This window comes from Malaclemys terrapin, chromosome 17, assembly GCF_027887155.1.
Source record: "Malaclemys terrapin pileata isolate rMalTer1 chromosome 17, rMalTer1.hap1, whole genome shotgun sequence".
NCBI lineage: Eukaryota > Metazoa > Chordata > Testudines > Emydidae > Malaclemys > Malaclemys terrapin.
This window is the reverse complement of record NC_071521.1, coordinates 4,121,463-4,140,648: the sequence shown is the minus strand read 5'-3', so window position 1 is coordinate 4,140,648 and position 19,186 is coordinate 4,121,463. Positions and strand designations below refer to the sequence as shown.

At 43.5% G+C, this 19,186-nt stretch overlaps 1 protein-coding gene across 1 annotated transcript in view; it reads left to right on the top strand.

The window, feature by feature from the left end:
• RABGAP1 (RAB GTPase activating protein 1) overlaps positions 1-19,186 on the top strand; it is a 123,665-nt gene that overhangs the window by 16,870 nt on the left and 87,609 nt on the right. Inside the window, exons 3-8 of the mRNA XM_054007282.1 lie at positions 2,953-3,187; positions 5,547-5,751; positions 6,641-6,815; positions 10,436-10,593; positions 13,950-14,060; positions 16,639-16,705. Coding sequence (XP_053863257.1) covers positions 2,953-3,187; positions 5,547-5,751; positions 6,641-6,815; positions 10,436-10,593; positions 13,950-14,060; positions 16,639-16,705 — 951 coding nt within the window. The remainder of the gene's footprint in view (positions 1-2,952; positions 3,188-5,546; positions 5,752-6,640; positions 6,816-10,435; positions 10,594-13,949; positions 14,061-16,638; positions 16,706-19,186) is intronic.

The window sequence follows — 19,186 nt, the reverse complement described above, 5'->3', positions numbered from 1 at the left end:
GGTAACTACAGACCAGTTAGTTTAACTTCTGTGCCAGGGAAGATAATGGAGCAAGTAATTAAGGAAATCATCTGCAAGCACTTGGAAGGTGGTAAGGTGATAGGGAACAGCCAGCTTGGATTTGTGAAGAACAAATCATGTCAAACCAATCTGATAGCTTTCTTTGATAGGATAACGAGCCTTGTGGATAAGGGTGAAGCGGTGGATGTGGTATACCTAGACTTTAGTAAGGCATTTGATACGGTCTCGCATTATATTCTTATCGATAAACTAGGCAAATACAAATTAGATGGGGCTACTATAAGGTGGGTGCATAACTGGCTGGATAACCGTACTCAGAGAGTTGTTATTAATGGTTCCCAATCCTGCTGGAAAGGCGTAACGAGTGGGGTTCCGCAGGGGTCTGTTTTGGGACCGGCTCTGTTCAATATCTTCATCAACGACTTAGATATTGGCATAGAAAGTACGCTTATTAAGTTTGCGGATGATACCAAACTGGGAGGGATTGCAACTACTTTGGAGGACAGGGTCATAATTCAAAATGATCTGGACAAATTGGAGAAATGGTCTGAGTTAAACAGGATGAAGTTTAACAAAGACAAATGCAAAGTGCTCCACTTAGGAAGGAAAAATCAATTTCACACATACAGAATGGGAAAAGACTGTCTAGGAAGGAGTACAGCAGAAAGGGATCTAGGGGTTATAGTGGACCACAAGCTAAATATGAGTCAACAGTGTGATGCTGTTGCAAAAAAAGCAAACATGATTCTGGGATGCATTAACAGGTGTGTTGTGAGCAAGACACGAGAAGTCATTCTTCCGCTCTACTCTGCTCTGGTTAGGCCTCAGCTGGAGTATTGTGTCCAGTTCTGGGCGCCGCATTTTAAAAAAGATGTGGAGAAATTGGAAAGGGTCCAAAGAAGAGCAACAAGAATGATTAAAGGTCTTGAGAACATGACCTATGAAGGAAGGCTGAAAGAACTGGGTTTGTTTAGTTTGGAAAAGAGAAGACTGAGAGGGGACATGATAGCAGTTTTCAGGTATCTAAAAGGGTGTCATAAGGAGGAGGGAGAGAACTTGTTCACCTTAGCCTCTAAGGATAGAACCAGAAACAATGGGTTTAAACTGCAGCAAGGGAGGTCTAGGTTGGACATTAGGAAAAAGTTCCTAACTGTCAGGGTGGTTAAACACTGGAACAAATTGCCTAGGGAGGTTGTGGAATCTCCGTCTCTGGAGATATTTAAGAGTAGGTTAGATAAATGTCTATCAGGGATGGTCTAGACAGTATTTGGTCCTGCCATGCGGGCAGGGGACTGGACTCGATGACCTCTCAAGGTCCCTTCCAGTCCTATAATCTATGAATCTATGAATAGTAGATTTAATTTCAAGGCTCTAATTGTAATATGTGAAGCTCTCCTGGTATCTGCTTCAGTGTATTATTTTAACCGTCTTACCTGGACTGTAGGTTGACTTAGTTACTGTTTGAATCTGAGGACCTACGCCATTGCTTCAAAAGCTTTCAGGACGAGTTGATATTCCACTAAGATACATTGGTTATGGTGCCGATAGAATTATATACTTCCTTATGTAAGTGGTGTTCTGGGCAGAGTTCTGTGTGCATTGAGTCTTTCTCCATGCTTTACTGTCTAGTTTCCAAGCAAAAAGGAGAGGAGGAGAACAAGAACGAATTCCAGATTCCTTTTTCTCGATAAGATTTAAAAAAAAATTATAACAAAAAGGACTAATAAAAGGTGCTAGGGATCTGATATCACTGAACTAGCCAGGACACTCTAGCTTATGTGCAGTGTCTTACATCAATATCTTAACAAAGATGGCTATGATATGGAAATGGGGTACAATGCCAACAGGATAAGGATGGCTACCAACAAATTAAGTGATAGAACATTAGTAAATTTTATTGGCTGACACTTGGCAAAATGCTTTCAAGATGCTTTCTGCATCTCCTTTGTCTGTTCTGTGGTATTTGTGATACACTTATCACTTCTGTATCTAAATACCATTGTGACAGGTAGAGATACTGATTGGTAAATTACGTAAGGAGTTCCTGAAGTGTGACGTTTTAGACACTTTGGAAGCACAGCTGTATAGGACACCAACACTTACACCTTGTGCCTCATAATGCGCCTCTATTCTATAGCCTTATTCCATAGAGCTCCTCTGTATCCCTATAGACATCAGAGCCAGCAGTGTTCCTCTTCCTTGGCTAGCTTTTCAGTCTACTTTAGCCACTGCAGAGTACTAAATGCTGGCTCCATCCTCTTAACACCCAAGGCTCTGACGTTGCACCATTTAAGTTGATGGAAGCTTTGCCATTGGCCTCAGTGGGTGCAGTGTCAGCAAGCAGCACAACCATGTACATTTAATACTTTGCCTAAATGGCTTCTGTTTCTGATGCCGAGGGTATAAATCTATTTCTGACTCCCCTCTCCTGAGCCCTCTTCCTATGTAATCTCATTATTTTATCAGTAGACAGAGGTCTTTGCCTCCTTATGAACAGCATAGTGTATTTATCGAATATTAGGCACTTGCTGTTGTCACTGAAGGCCTCCATAGAAGGCATAATAGTACTAACTTCTGTTAATACTTTCATTTGCATATACTTTATATGCTGTCTGACTAGTTTTGGAGGGCACTCACCTCACTCTCTTTTCCCATGTCCAAGTAATTCCTGCTCTCCGATTTCTTTGTAAGGTATATTGAAGTATTAAACAAGGCCAGTTTTGTTTCTGAAGAAGAGCACTCATATACTAAATCTAGGGAAATCAGTTACTGTGTGTTTGGCTTTCATTTAAGTTGTGTGTGTTTAGATTGTGCAGTTGTAGCTGGTGGCAAGTCTGGATTTATGCTAGTTATTTTTTTAATTCTTTATATGTGAGTCTTTCTTCAACTGAACAATCCTTTTTCCTTCCTGATTGTGTTTCTGACTCTTAGATTGTAGGGAATGGGAGTGAGCAGCAGCTGCAGAAAGAACTTGAAGATATACTGATGGATCCACCCATGGAAGACCTGTCCAGTGACCGGGAACATGGGGAAGAAAGCAGGACTGACGGAGAAGGGGAAGATCCCATCCTTCTTGAGGCTTCGGCATCCTCTACCATTAACCCGGTGTCGATGACAGGACTCCAGAAACCTGAGATGAGCCTGCCAGTGAAACCGACACAGGGAGGTTAGAAAAACTGGGGAGTACCTATTAGCGGCCATCAGAAGTTCTGGGTTTCTCTACGTATGATGCACAATGTATGAAGCACTTGTCATGTCATCTGCTCATATAGTAGGATGGTATCAATAGTATAGTCAAACTTACTACTTCAGACGTAAGTTAGCTACTCAAAACAATGTGCTGTAATGCAGATGAACAGGGTGAATGTATTGCATTGTTCTGGCTGCTTTCACCCAGAGGGATCCCAAAGTACTTCACCATCATATGTATGTTACCACTGAAATGCAGCTGCTTCTGGGGTGGAGGGCAAGAGACAGTTGGGGCACAGTGAGAGGAAAGGGAACTTTGTCTAAAGATACTGGATTAAAGCCCCTATTCTTACAAAATTGGCATGGGGTCTTAAAAGGTATGGCAGAGCAGATGAGGTGAAATTTTCAAAATCCTTAAGTGACTTGGGTGCTTTTTAAATTTTTTTAGCCAGGATCTTATTTTTACGGTCTCACCTGAAAAACCCACATGCATGTTGAAAAGTGTCTGATGCTCAACTTATTTGTCTACAGAGAATAAAGAGTGAAGATGCTCCATCCCATGGGCATTCATTCATAAGGTTTAGGCTTATAAAATGTGTTTGCACAAAATTTGTGAATTCAATAAATAGTTCTAAGTGCTAGCATGCGCTCTCTCTCTATCTCTCTTTTAAATGATCCCCAGTAAAATTCTCTCCCAACTCAAGCTTCCTCATTCTTATTTTTAGCTGCGAAATAGCATTAAAAGAATTTAAAAGTACACTTCTGATATCACTTTTCTGTCTGAGTAATGTTGTAGTTGCCAGAGGGATGTCATGTGATTCCCACTGGGAGGGGAGGTGGCCCATGAGATCATTTAAGATATTATTCAAACTATGGATAAAGTTTAGAAACCCCTATCCTGAAGGAAAATAGTGGTTAGATCACAGTGTGACCACGGTGAGTGCTTTAAACATGTGCTGCCTGTTAAATTGGTCCAGTTAGAATGCCTATGACTTTTACTGTCCTGGTGAAAATGAATGCATTCGGACAGGATGCTAGAGGGTACCCCCATGGAGAGAGTCAATCTTAAGAGCTTGGATAGCTCTCTTTCCATTTCTAATCATGGGCTTTCCATATCCATTTTAGTCTGTCCTGGCTTTTTGTAATGTCTAGATGAAATTACTATAAGGCGGCGCACAACTGGTTGAAAGACCATGCTCAAAAAAACAGTTATTGATGGCTCACTGTCCGACTGGGAGGGCGTATCTAGTGGGGTCCCACAAGTGTCAGTCCTGGGTCTGGTACTATTAATATTTTCGTTAATATCTTGGATAGTGAAGTGGAGACTATGCTTATAAAATTTACAAGTGACACCAACCTGGGAAGGGTTGCAAGCACTTCGGAGGACAGGATTAGAATTTGAAACGACCATGACAAATTAAAAAATTGGTCTGAATTCAACAAGATGAAATTCAATAAAGAGTAGTGCAAAGTACATAGAAAGGAAAAATCAAATGCACAACTACAAAATGAGGGATAATAGCTAGGCAGTAGTACTGCTGAAAAGAGTCGGGGGGGGGGGGGGTTTATAGTGGATCTCAAATTGAATGCAAGTCAGCAATGTGAAGCAGCTGCCAAAAAGGCTAATATCACTCTAGAGCGTATTAACAAAAGTGTCCTATGTCAGACACGGGAGGTAATTGTCCCGCTCTACTCAGCACTGGTGAGGCCTCAGCTGAAGGGCTGTGTCCGATTCTGGGTACCACATTATAGGGAGGATGTGGACAAATTGGGGAGAGTCCAGAGGAGAGCAACAAACATGATAAAAGGTTTAGACCTATGAGGAAAGGTTTTTAAAAAATGGGCATGTTTAGTCTTGAGAAAAGAAGGGGGTGGGGGAGGGCTGATAACAATAGTCAAATATGTTAAGGGCTGTTATAAAGAGGATGGTGATCAATTGTTCTCCATGACTACTGAAGGTAAAACAAGAAGTAATGGAATTAATCTGAACCAAGGGAGATTTAGGTTAGATATTAGGAAAAACTTGCTAATTATTAGGGTAGTTAAGCTCTGGAATAGGCTTCCAAGGAAGGTTGTAGAATCCCCATCATTGGAAGTTTTAAAAACAGCCTGGACAAACACCTGTCCAACATGGTCTAGTTTTACTTGGCCCTGCCACAGCACAGGAGTCTGCACTTGATGACTTCTCAAGGTCCCTTCCTTCCCTATGTTTCTATGATTCTATGAATGTCGTTGCATGGTTCCAGACCCCTGGTTATTGGGAGGCCTGCCTTGAAGCTTACTAACATGTACCAGCTGGCTTGCCTCTTCATTTGTCACTTTGTGCCTTGTTGCAGATTGTGAGGAGTCGAGCCCTTTTACACCAGTGGCAGATGAGGACAGTGTGGTGTTCAGCAAGCTTACCTACTTGGGCTGCGCCTCAGTGAACGCCCCCAGGAGCGAAGTGGAAGCCCTGAGAATGATGTCTATCTTACGAAGCCAGTGCCAGATTTCTTTAGATGTGACCCTGTCAGTGCCTAATGTGTCTGAAGGAACCGTGAGGTATGAAGCTCATTCAGGGACTCTGGAGTCTGTTGCAGTCAGTCTGATCAGTTCCATCTGTCAAAGGAGAGCGAGCGACCAATCACAATTAGGAGGAGATACGAGCAACCTGGGATTTGTTTTAAATGTGGCAGAAGTGGGTCTTGAGGGATTTTAAAGAAGAGAAGGTCAAGTGGCCTTACAGATCAGTTTGTAAAGAACTTCTCATGTACAAGGGGCAGCACAGAATCTTCTTTAATATCTGAATTGTCTTGGAAAACATAGCTGGGGCAGTTACTTACTGGTGCCTTGGAAATAGTCTGAGGCCTTGGCTACCCTCGCGCTGTACAGCGCTGCAACTTGCTGCGCTCAGGGGTGTGAAAACGCCCCCCCCCCCCCCGAGCGCAGCGAGTGCAGCGCTGTAAAGCACCAGTGTAATCAGAGCCTGTAGCGCTGCACGCTCACTCGCAGCGCTGCAAGCTATTCCCCTCGGAGAGGTGGAGTACTTGCACCGCTGCGAGAGCTCTCTTGTAGCGCTGGCGGCGCGACTACACTCGCGCTTCACAGCGCTGCCGCGGCTTTTCTTCCCTGTCCCATCACCTCAGAGTAAAGTGGTTCAGGCAAGATGGAAATACCTGGCCCATTTAATAGGATTCCATTTTAATGCTGACTGACTGCACTCTGTTGGGGGAGAGGGGCATTTACACAGGGGTTGGAGATGGGTCAGTATTTCACATATAATTAATGCCTTGAGATAAATGACAATTGGGGATAGGGTCTATGTATCGTGCTTTCTCTAAATATCAGTGGAATCCTTCAATCTCACGAATAAATGGTTGGCCAAAGTAATCCTTGTAAAGCCCAAAACTATACTTTACTTTTTTTTTTTTTTTTTTTTTTTTTAAAACAGGCTCTTAGATCCTCAAACACACACAGAAATAGCGAATTATCCAATCTATAAAATTCTCTTCTGTGTGCGAGGGCATGATGGGACTCCCGAGAGTGACTGCTTTGCTTTCACTGAAAGCCACTACAATGCAGAACTGTTCAGGATTCATGTCTTCCGATGTGAAATTCAAGAAGCTGTAAGTTGAATTCTTTCTTGACCTTACTGGTGTTAAGAGCATATCCCAGCAACACTTCGTAAATCTCTTTTGGACCAATTACACTCCCAGAACTCATAACTCTCGTTAACATCAGTGAGATTGAACATCTGATTTAAGAATTTGGTCCTAACAGCAACAAATGAAACTTATTCTTCAATTTAAATTTGTTTATGTTGCTTTTAAGTCTTATTAAAGTGTCTCATGTACTCAGGGTCTCATGTTATAGGGATCACATAGGGGTTATAGTGGATCACAAACTGAATGAGTCAACAGTGTGATAGAGTTGCAAAAAAGGTTAATGTCATTATGGAGTGTGTTAACATAAGTGTTGTATGTAAGATACAGGAGGTAATTATCCTGCTCTAGCCAGCACTAGTGAGGCTTCAGCTGGAATACAGAGTGCAGTTCTGGGCACCACACTTCAGAAAAGATGCGAATAAATTGGAGAGTCCAGAGGAGAGCAACAAAAGTGATTGAAAGTTTAGAAATCCTGACCTGTGAGGAAAAATAAAAAAAAAAACTGGGCATATTTAGACTTGAGAAAAGAAGAATGAGGGGGTATCTGATCACCGGTCTTCTTCATAGTTGAAGACTGTTATCATTTGTTCTCCATGTCCATTGAAAGTAGGACAAGAAGTAATGGGCTTAATATGCAGCAAGGGGGAGTGCCTTAATCTGCGGGGTTCCCAAAACTGTAAGTCACTGTTACCCCTCTCAGCCTCAAGTGACAGCTGCTGCTAAGCTGTAAGACAGCTCACTGACCCATCAGCTTGTTCGCCTTATAAGCAAACTTCAGGGCTCTGCCAGCCCAAATCTTGCCTAGTAGGTAACAGTCAGTGAACTTCAACTCCCAAATCTATCTGCTATGCACAGCCCTGTCACTGAATGCTCAGAATTTGCTTGTGCCTCCCTTAAAAAGACAATACCCAGCAGCTTATTACCTCAGCTGGGGTTAACAAACACACCATTTTAATCAAAGCACTGAATTGGTTTATAGTAAAACAAGTTGATTAAACAAAAAGACTTAGGTTTAAGTGGTACCACGTATAAGGAATAAAGCTAGAAAAGGTTATGAGCAAACAAAAGTGAAAATATGCTTCTAAGACTAAAACCTGATTTAACAAACGAGTCTCTTTTTGCAGAAGTGTTTCTTACCAAGTGTTTTTTTTTCCAGCACGGCTGACCAGACTCTCTGGCAGGACCGTTCACAGAGCTCAGAGTGCTGGGTAGATTTGTTTTCTCAGATGAAGGATAACTTAAGGATTCTCTCCCTGCTCTTTATGGTCCAGTAAATCTTTGAAAGACATTCTTCTGAGTGAAGAGTATCCCCCGATAAAGTTAGTTTTTTCCCTGCAAGGTATAGATGCCATGCTGTCTGGTCTAGACTCTGTCTCCCTGCTGGTTCCTCCCCTGCTTTTTACAATGCAAATGTTCTCTTCCTGCAACCTCGGATACCTGTACAAAAGAATAACCTATTGAATTTGGCCACACCTGGTTTGAGGTATTAGCCTCTTTCCTTTGTCTGGAGAAAACTTGTTTATCAACTTCCCCCGATATTTCTGGTTTGAACGCTTTTTAGTCACATATTTCCAGCATATCTATGAAGTTCTTTGTGGGTTTACTGTATATACATCACATCAGAATATTAATGATCAGTGAATTATTAGTATTCCAATGATATATTTATATGACAGCTTTTATGTAAATATCGTGACAGACGTATGCCAACTGGCATTGGTGTGCTGTTCGGGTCACAGGGAGATTTAGGTTAGATATTAGGAAAGCTTTCTAACAATAAGGGTAGATAAGGCCTCTAAAAGGGGAATCCCAGTAACTGGACATTTTTTTGAAAACAGGTTGGACAAACACCCATCAGAGGTCATCTAGGGTTACGTGGTCCTGCCTCAGTGCAGAGGGCTGGACTTGATGACTTCTCAAGGTCCCTTCCAAGGACCTACGTTTCTATGATTCCATGTTTTTCATAATTCTACAGCTGTGTAATTCACCCCTGGCTGGATAATTGTGCTCCAAAATCTAAACTTTCATTTAAAGTTTTTCAACATTTATGATTACAAAGAAAACTCAATCTGAATTAAGTGCAGTCTGAGGCAGTGACAGCTGCCTGAGTTTGCAGACAGCCTGAAACAATATCTCTGAAGAGTGTGAATTATCCAGTAGGGTGAAAGCAAAAGAGAATAGTTTTCAATGTCAGCATTAACTGCTTCACTGCTGATCATTTTAGCAGAAATATCTTGTGTATATTCCACAAAACCACATGTGTGTCTCACCTTCCCAGCTGCTAACCTTTACCTGCCCCTTGACAGCTTCTAGGCTGTAGATATTCACTATCATTATAAAAATTTACACCATTTAAAAAACTGAAAATGTGAAGATAATGCAAAACAATCTCCATTTAATATAAAAAAGTATAACAAGGGCTAATGCATAGGTTTCATTGCATTAAAAGTAAAATTTAATAATATTAAAATTAATACTGCATCTGAAGCTACCCTAAAATTTCCACCAGGGAGATGCAGATTTTAGGTGACGCTTGCTGCAGTGTGCAGGGCACTGTGGTTATAGTTGAAAAAGGAACCTCATAAATATGGTCTTGCAGATTTGTCGAGCTCCTGGAGGATCTTCTGAAACCTGCCTTTTCCTTTTAACCCTGCAGAGCCAACACAGCTCTGGGAGAATGAGACTGTCTACTCTGGGCTTGAACAGTAGCAAACACACTAATCAAATTTCAATTGCAGAATCTCTGTTGTTGTAGTGCAGGCCAGAAAGAACACACAGAGAATTTGTGGAGCAGGCAGTTGGGTCTTGTTTACACACCCAGTTGCATCAGTTTAACTAAAGGTGTGATATCACAAAAGTTAAACTGGTGCTACATTGTGTGTGTATTTTTGCATCAGTTTGAACCAGGTTTACATCAGGTTAGCTTGACCTAACGGTTTGCATAACAGGAGCAGGCTAAATTGGTGTAAACCAGATTTAAACTGGTGCAAGAAGGTATGCATGCAGTGTTATACCAGCATAACTAAGACAGTGTAATATCACACCTTTTGTTAATCTGATGCAAGAGTATATGCTTAAAAAGTACCACCAGTTTGACTAAATCAGTGCACACCCTTAGTTAAATCTGTGCAACTTCTGTATGTAGGCAGATTCTTAGGAAAAAATAATCTTGCCATACAAAATGAGCAGATTTGATACAGAATCTTGAGATATAAACATCTAGCTAGCCCCACAATGCTATTTTTAGAAACCTTTCAGAGCCTTTAAATAGATAAATTACTACTTATGCATTAGAGAATCAGAGTATGATTATTTCCGTAACTTGTGAAATAATCACTCAAGGCATTGCGAAATGTTATGAAGAAATGGTCTCTTCATAACTCAGGCGTTGGTAAATGCATAGAAATTGCAACCATGAGGTGACAGCATGCACATTTACTATTTTATCTTATATTCTGGTTCTACTTAAGATACTATCTGCATATTCTTGCACAATATTTTTTCATCCCACTGGTTAATGAAAACACAGATAGCAATCCTACTTGAACCTTTTCTAATCTCTCTGTTATGTATGATTGCAGGTGAGTCGAATACTGTACAGTTTTGCCACTGCCTTCCGCCGTTCTGCCAAACAGACTCCGCTCTCAGCCACTGAAGCCCCACAGACTCCAGACAGCGATATTTTCACATTCTCTGTATCCCTGGAAATCAAGGAAGATGATGGGAAAGGTTATTTCAGGTATTGCTTCCTGATTTCTACTTATCCATCAGCTGGGTCTAGTGTTGGAGGGTGGTTGGAGGGGAAAAAACGTGGTGAAGGCTTACCCCTAAATTCTCCTTTTGAAGAGTTCATACTGTAGAGTAAACCAGTCCCGGGTGTAGGCATTTTTGCTAAATAAAGCAGTGATTTATTTCTGGATTATCTTACTTTGCTCAGGACCCTCCTGTTGGACTCTTCTTTTTGTTGTTACAGTTTTCGTTGCATTGAGTCTGAGGCCATCTGCCAGGTGGTTTCGGTATTTTTATATATCTCTTTTGTCTTTAAAACGCTGTGTTTGCAAAGCAGCTAATTGCATTCAGCAGTGTCATGGCTGAGACTAAACACGTAACACTTAAATTCTAGTATCAAATATTACTGGTCAGATTTTCAGAGGTGCTAAGCACCATAGATCCTGCTAGAGTCAGTGGGAGCAGCAGGTATTAAACACCTTTTGAAAATCCGGCGATACACTTCGCATAAAGCTCCCCTCAAAAAAGATGGAAAGGACATGACACACCAACTGCCATCAGTGTGCTTTACTAAAGTTTTTAAACCCACTCTGGCCACCTGACATGAAACCTTGGGTCTGGGTAAATCAGAAAAGTAGCTGGACTTAAAACTTTGCAAGATACATCAGAGAGGGCTTGTGGCAAACAAGGGCTTTCATGCTCAAAATTCATCAGAGACCAGAGGTGAGGATGGCAGTATTTAGAAGGCTTATTCTCTGATACTCAGATATCCCGTCTGTTTGGTTGCAGGTTTTCAGTATTTTTATTAGTGCATTAACACATTTATCTAGTAACCCAGAAAACAGAACAGAATTTTCAAAAGCATGCAACTGAACTGAAAAAATGGAAATTACTCTCCATGTGATGCTGAGATTATCCTGACAAAGTTTCTTGTCACAAAGATACTGTACCATGTGGTGAATAGTTAGGGTGGTGGTAGTGCTTCATTAGCCCGATGACCAAGACCACAAACCCCTGCCCAAATTACTATACCAAAATGGCACAAAAATGTTTTCCTTGCCCCCATTCCCATCTGGTAACGTATGCCTCTTTCACTACTTCATCTCTGAAGAGGTAGCACTGCAGCACCACCTGGTATCAAAAATCAACCACCCAACAGGGAATATATTTCTATACAGATTGTTATTCAATAGGGCTAGGGCTGCGAGGCTAAACATTGCTGTGTAGATGCTGGTCTGGAGCCCGGGCTCTGGGACCCTCCCCGCTTGCGTGGTCTCAGAGCTTGGGCTCCAGCCTGAGCCCAAAAGTCTACACAAGAGAGAGGTAAAGTTCCTATGCTCTTGTTGGCTTCTCAGGGACTTCCTCAGGATTGGTCCCAGCATTTTTTATGGGGAAGCAGGAGGGAAGGAGGCTGAATTAAAATTTATTATCAAAGGGCTCAAATGTTAACAACTCATCCCTGTCATGTGATCCATTTAATTGAAATTCAAATCTCTGCTTGTGATTTATGCAGCTAAATTTCTCTACCAGCTGCAAATATTTAATTATAACCTTGTAAATGGAGCTTGCATCTATTTCTAAATGCTTGTCCTCTGTGTTCTGGTTCTCAAAGACAGCTAATTTTGTTCTGTCTTCTAATCCAAGTGTTACTGGATTTTGTGTGTGTTCCTATATCCACAGACAATGTAGCAGTTCTAAAGACTGCCACTGTTTATGACACTGGATAATCTTGATCCCTCAAAGGCCTTTTTCAGTTTCTGGTTAGTCCACACACAGTGCCGTCAAATGTTTTATGTAACCATTTATAGTATTTTATAATTGTTGAGTTGCCTTGTTCTCAGAGTAGCACGACTGCCATATGCTCTTGGAGTTGTAGAGCAGTTTGGCTGCTGGCCATAGGCATAGAGATGTTTCTCTTCTTGGATTTATGTCCAGTGGAAGTGTTTAAAAACAAATTCCCTTTCCTCTTCCTTTTATTACGGCATCTTCCATCTGGGAACATCTAAAGCACTGCTCAAATGTAACAAACTGATGTACAAATTCAGGGCCTGAACCCCTCTCAGGGTCAGGCCCTATGCAAGGATCTTTTTAGCTACAGAAATGCAGCTTCCCCTGGGGTGGAATACAGCAGCTATTTTAACACCTCATAGCAACCTTACTTTAGGAAAAGGAAGTGAAAGAGGAAATCTTACCCAACTTAGCTGTTTGGGAGTGGTATGGAGGGAGCAGAATGTAATTAGCCCAGTCTGGGCACTTGGATTAATACTACTATTCTTTTGCTTAAAGAGAGTCAGTGAGATCTGTAATGACCATATGTGATTAGAATGTCAGTTTTAAATCTCCAGTGAAAGAGAACATCACCAGAATTATCATGCCAGAGCAGTTGGGCTCAGAGGGTCGTGTCTGTTGTTTAATCGCCACCTCATAGGTATTTCTTGGTGGTCTCCCACTCAGACATTGTGCAACCTCAACCTTAATTAGTTGCAAGATCTGAAAGCTTCAAAGGACAGGGCAATTTGACTCCTTTGTATGTTATGTGCATGCACACGTGGCTGTGCAAATCATTGTTAAGTTTTAAGCACTTGGTGTTAGACGCTCCACGCTGTTCCTTATAAGACCACTCAGATAAATGCTGAGCTGTACTTGTTTTGTGTTTACATAGCCTGTCTCTCTTCTCGGTCTTTAATCTAAAGACTTAAATAAAATAAAAGGAGGCAAGAGATTAATGCTACTCTCAGAGGAACATGGACTTGTGTATGGTGGAAACCAACGGTTCATCAGTTCCCTCCAACAACTGTTCACCAAGCAGCCCCAGTTATATCACTTCGATATCCAGGTTGGCCATTTAGCACAGTGCTGCCTGCTCCCACATCAGCAGGCTGTCCAGTGCTCTGGTAAGCATTTAGGAGAAGAAGCCCTAGCTGAAGTAAAACTGGCTAGAAAAATACAAATCTAAGGTAGAATGCCAAGGGCTTTTTCTTTGCTCAGGTGCTTATTACATGCTTCCAAAGGCCCTACTGCCACATTGTGCACATGGGGTGATTCACAGTTTCTAATATGTAATGAAATTGCTTTAAACCTCAGTATTTTAAAACCCCTTGTCTAAATGCCGTTGAAAGTATCCAAGAACAAGTTACATAATACAAAGAGTTATGTTAGTTAATTTCAAAGCCCAAGGGAGTACCCTCTCCTGATTATATTGCCATCTCTGTTCTGTTACTGACTGTAGTGGGCAAGGAAGAAAGGTCTGAGTGCATTTGTATACAAAGCTGACTTCACCAAATGTCTGATGCTGTTTTGATTTATTGAAAGGAGGAATACAGATAAATAATGATCTGAGTTTTCCCCCCTTCTTGTAAATAACAGTGCAGTTCCCAAAGACAAGGACAGACAATGCTTTAAGCTCCGCCAAGGAATTGATAAGAAGATTGTGATTTACGTCCAACAGACAACTAATAAAGAACTTGCCATTGAGAGGTAACCCTGTGTTTTGAATTCTTTAACCATGTCCTATTTAGTTACATTGTTCCTAGTTCCAAGGCAGCAGATCAGTAATCTCTCTATCAACACCTGTTTTTATGGGCTTGTAATTTGAGTATACGAACATCTTCTGGGCTGCATCTCACCAAGGTCCCCATCCTGCAATCGGATCTATGTGGGTGGACACATTCTCAGTGATCCGCCCACACAAATCCAGTTGTAGGACTGGGGCCCACATCTCTGGTGAACACCCTTTGTATATGAGGTTTTTGGTTTTTTTTAAATTTGCATGTAAAGTATTTCTCCTATTTTATGTTGCCTGATTCTTTGTTTAAATATTATTTTTTGCATGTGGGGAATGTTAAATGCTACTTGAATTTCAAGGGACCCAGAAAAAAAATTGTTTTGAAAAAACAGAATTTTGGAGCCTGTTGTCTGTTATGTAGACCATTCTGTAGTCTCTCTTATTGTTCTTCATAAATAACCAGCCTCTTCAGGTCATGGATGGAAAGATCCTGGACTCTGAGTGTGCATGGTGGTCCATTTTAGAGTTATTTAAAAATACGTAAATCTGGGTTTATACTAACATCAGTGGTTGCATAACTTGGGTATTTACTCATCCCTGTAGTGTCTGCGCACCTTATATACTGCACTACATATATTCTGAATCTGCCATGGTCTAGAACAGAGGTGGGCAAACTACGGCCTGAGGGCCATATCCGGGCCGCAGGACCCTCCTGCCCGGCCCCTGATCTCCTGGCCCAGGAGGCTAGCCCCTCCCCTACTGTTCCCCCTCCCCTGCAGCCTCAGCTCACTGCGCCGCTGGCGCAACGCGCTGGGCAGCGGAGCTGTGAGCTCTTGCCAGGCAGCGCAGCTGCAGAGCCCGGCCTGACCCAGTGCTCTGTGGTGCGCGGTGGCATGGATGGCTCCAGCCGGGCAGCACAGCTGCCTGTCCTGTAGTGCCACCAGCCACCGGTGCTCCAGGCAGCACGGTAAGGGAGCAGGGAGCAGGAGGGGTTGGATAGAGGGCAGGGGAGTTCGGGGTGGTGGTCGGGGGCGGGGGTGTGGATAGGGGTCGGGGTGGTCAGAAGGCAGGCAACAGGGGGGTTGAATGGGGGCAGGGGTCCCCGGGGGCCAGTCAGGAAGGAGGGTGGGGGTTGGACGGGACAGCGGGGGGCAGTCAGGAGAAGGGGTTCTGGGGGCTGTTAGGGAGAAGGGGTGGTTGGATGCGGCAGGGGTCCGGGGGGGGGGGGACTGTCAGGAATGAGAGGAGGGGTTGGATGGGGTGGCAGTGGGCAGTCAGGACAGGGAGGGGTGGATGGGGCAATGGGGCTGTCAGGGAACAGGGCAGGTTAGATGGGGCAGGAGTCCCAGGGGAGGGGAGGTGGTTAGGGTGAGAAGTGGGGGGGGGGCGCGGATAAGGGGCGAGGGCTGGGCCATGCCTGGCTGTATGCCTGGCCCTCCATACAATTTCAGAAACTCGATGTGGCCCTCAGGCCAAAAAGTTTGCCCGTCCCGGTCTAGAATGTGAAGTGGAGAGGGGGAGGAAATCTTACACCTTCCATTGACCAGAAGGAGATATATTCTTTATCTCAGCACTGACAGTCTACTCAGCACTGTTCATACTACAGAGTAGGGCAGGGTTTCTGCTCTGTGGAATTTGCAGTCTGAAATGAAATGCAACAAATTGAGGTTGTTATGCAAACAGAAAGAAGATAAAGCCAAGTCTGGTACTCCAGCCCTAAATATTGTTACTTAGGGTTACCATACGTCCGGATTTTCCCGGACATGTCCGGCTTTTTGGGCCTCAAATCCCCGTCCGGAGGGAAATCCCAAAAAGCCGAACATGTCCGGGAAAATAGGGAGGTGCTGGGCCGGGGGTGCGGGGCCGGGCCAGGGGCGCTGGCCGGGGGCTGGCCCGGGGCCAGCACCCCAGGGACCGAGCCAGGCTGGGGCCGGGGCCGGCCGCCAGAGGGAGCCGCTCGGTTGGGGGGGGGGGAGGGCAGACTGTGCCGCGCCTCCTGCCCCCACCCCCCCAGCTTACCTGCTGCCTGCTTCAGGCTTCCCGCGAATCAAATGTTCGCGGGAAGCAGGGGAGGGGGCGGAGTTGGGGCGGGGACTTTGGGGAAGGGGTGGAGTTGGGGCAGGGGTGGGGCTGGGGGCAGGGCCGGGGCCCTGTGGTCGTTGTCTGTCATGGAAGCATATAGAAAGTTCCTTATGCAAATATCCCTAGTAATAGAAAATGAGATAGAGGAAGCCACTCAACAAGGCCTTGGTCAATCAGCTAACCTTGTTAGTCACAGCTACGTTTGTGCTGTTCCTTCAGGGAAGATTCTTAAATAACTTCCTGGGCCACTGTAGATACAAGAGAACCATGTAATTAAACCAGTTCACAAAACTGTGCTCTACAAGCTCTATGTTGGTATCCAATCAGGCTCTTTTGTAGTGTCCAAAGGCCCAGTGTGATACACAGACAGAGATGTACATAAATGGGGTGTTTTGCAGGAGGTGTTAGCAGCTTGTGCCTGAAGTGTAATACTAATTTTTTATGGATGAAATATTTGTGTTTTTGCAGATGTTTTGGCCTCCTCCTGAGCCCTGGGAAGGATGTTCGGAGCGGTGACATGCACCTTTTAGATTTGGTAAAATGGATTTTTATTAACAAATAAAGAACAAGAGTATTTCTTAGCAGCACTGGTGTCTGATCTCGGGGAACAGGCTGGAAAGGTCTGGCTGTGTCGTCACCCACATCCAGTTCTTCAACATGTGCTCTGTACACCAGAATAGACTACAGCTCCTCTCACTTCTCTGGCACCAGGTTTTAAGATGGATTCAGCTGGAGTGTAATGTTGCGTTAATCTGAAAGATGGAGTTTTACCACAAAAGGAAAGTGTTTAATGACTTAGATTTTTAAAAGGTTAATCCATGTTGGTGTTTCAGATGAGCAGCCCAATTTGCCTTAAATATTTCATTACCCTCTACAGCCAGAACATAGTGAGAAGTTTTATAGGGAACCTGGATAATCATTTCAGCACAAAGACAAAGTTTCAGTATTAATTGGCATATGGGTGTTTCACAGGTGGCTTATTGCATTTTTTGATCTGATATCTGGAAAGTAATGATTAGTAATTGCTAAGGTGGTAGGTATCACAGACATAGTTTGTGTTTTTTTTTGTTTTGTTTTGTTTTTTTTACCTGAACAGTGTTTTACTAGTGTTCTGTGAACATCTGTATAAGAGTAACTTCTCTATTTTAATTCATATTGAAAGGGTAGCATAAAGTAACTGGACTCTAAAGTACAAATTAAATTTTAAAATAAAATAGGGATTTGGAACAGAGTATTTATAAAACTCTCTCTTGCCAATGTGCTTTATGCACCTGTAAATCAATTCCTGAATTGCTTCAGAATGCAGCCATACACCCTCTGAAAAGTACACCAGCTATTACTCAAATTTGAACAGTGTCAGTACACGTTCATGAGCTATCTTCTGTGTATGCATTCGCAGACATGCTAGTGTCTTTTTAGCAGAGAATTTTTTTGCTTCCTCGGTGCTCTGTTAAAGCCTATCATTACATTTTGCCATGCATCTGAAATGCCTTGGATTGTGGTTAATATTCTCTCTGAGATTGTCTCAATTAGAGACCACAGAGAGAACTTGGACTTAGGGTAACTTTTTAAAGGGAAGCATAATGAAAGTTCCACTGTGTTTCATTGCATTGCACTGTACAAATAGCATGTCCATTTATAGTCAATTATCTATTTAAAGTGATGTCATTCTTTCTTTATTATAATGGAGCACGTAGTGCCACTTAAGAGTTAAAGTTGGCTGACATTTCCCATGATAAGACCCTGATTTCAGTTGCTTATAACTTTGCCAAGCTTGATCCATTCAGGCTGAAATTTTCTGTTTGGTGTCTTCCTAAATCTGAAGTTTTTTGGAAAGCTTTGACAAAAATAGTTCAGCTGTTTCCAAAAATAGAGCGGGGAAAATATTTCCTGTTCATATTAATAAAATGTGCAAATGTTTTCTTGAGAAGCTATAGTACATGCAAGATTTGGAGCAGGGTCTTGGAATTGGGTGGAGTGGGTTGCCTTTGTGTCAGCAATTTGCCTTTTGCTATTTCTGAATTTGGCCAAGTTATAGGCCTCTGAAAAAGCCCAGTGTGCACATACTCAACAGAAATTTGGAGATTTAGCAGCCAAATTGTAGCAAAGATTGTCTGTATTGGGCAAGTTTCAGTCCAGGGCTGAGCAGGACTTTCCCTTCAGTTGTTGCTTCCAGCTGCTATGGGCTACTTTGGTACTGGGTGCAGGAACTGAGAGAGGAGACACTCTCTTGTGTACACTCAGTGCTCCGTCTGCCTGCACCCAAGCAAGGGGAAGGAAGAACAGCTTGCCTCAAATACAGAGGGGACAAGAGCCAGACCTGGAGGCTTTCTGTCAGATCCTTGCCTCATTTGTTGTAGAAGCTGGAAGAACATAAGAACGGCCATATTGGGTCAGACCAATGGTCCATCTAGCCCAGTATCCTATCTTCTGACAGGGGCCAATGCCAGATGCTTCAGGGAATGAACAGAACAAGGCAGTCATTAAGTGATTCATCCTCTGTTTTCCATTCCCAGCATCTGGCAGTCAGAGGCTTAGGGATATCCAGAGCATGGGGTTGCATCCCTGCCCATCTTGGCTAATAGCTAAGGCTACGGTTATTTTTAGTAAAAGTCATGGATAGATCACGGGCAGTAAACAAAAATTAATGGCCCGTGACCTGTCCATGAATTGTACTATATACCCCTGACTAAATCATGTGGGGCAGGGGGCGGCCTGGAGGGTGCCACGGGGGCTCTGGGGCAAGGGGTGGCAGCTGAGGGGGGCCCACGGGGGCGCTGGGTCAGGGGGCGGCAACCGGCAGGAGGGGCTTCTTGGGCTGGGCCCTCTGCAGGGGCTCTGGGGCAGGGGGCAGCGACTGGAGGCAGGCCCAGGACCCCTCGTGTTGCCAGGGGGGGCGGGGGGAGGGACCACTACAGCCTGAGACTGCCCCAGCAACACCTGATGCGGCTGGCCCAGGGGCTACCCAAGCTGCTTGGGCGACCCCTAGGCCAGCCGCCCTTGCCGCTGCAGATGT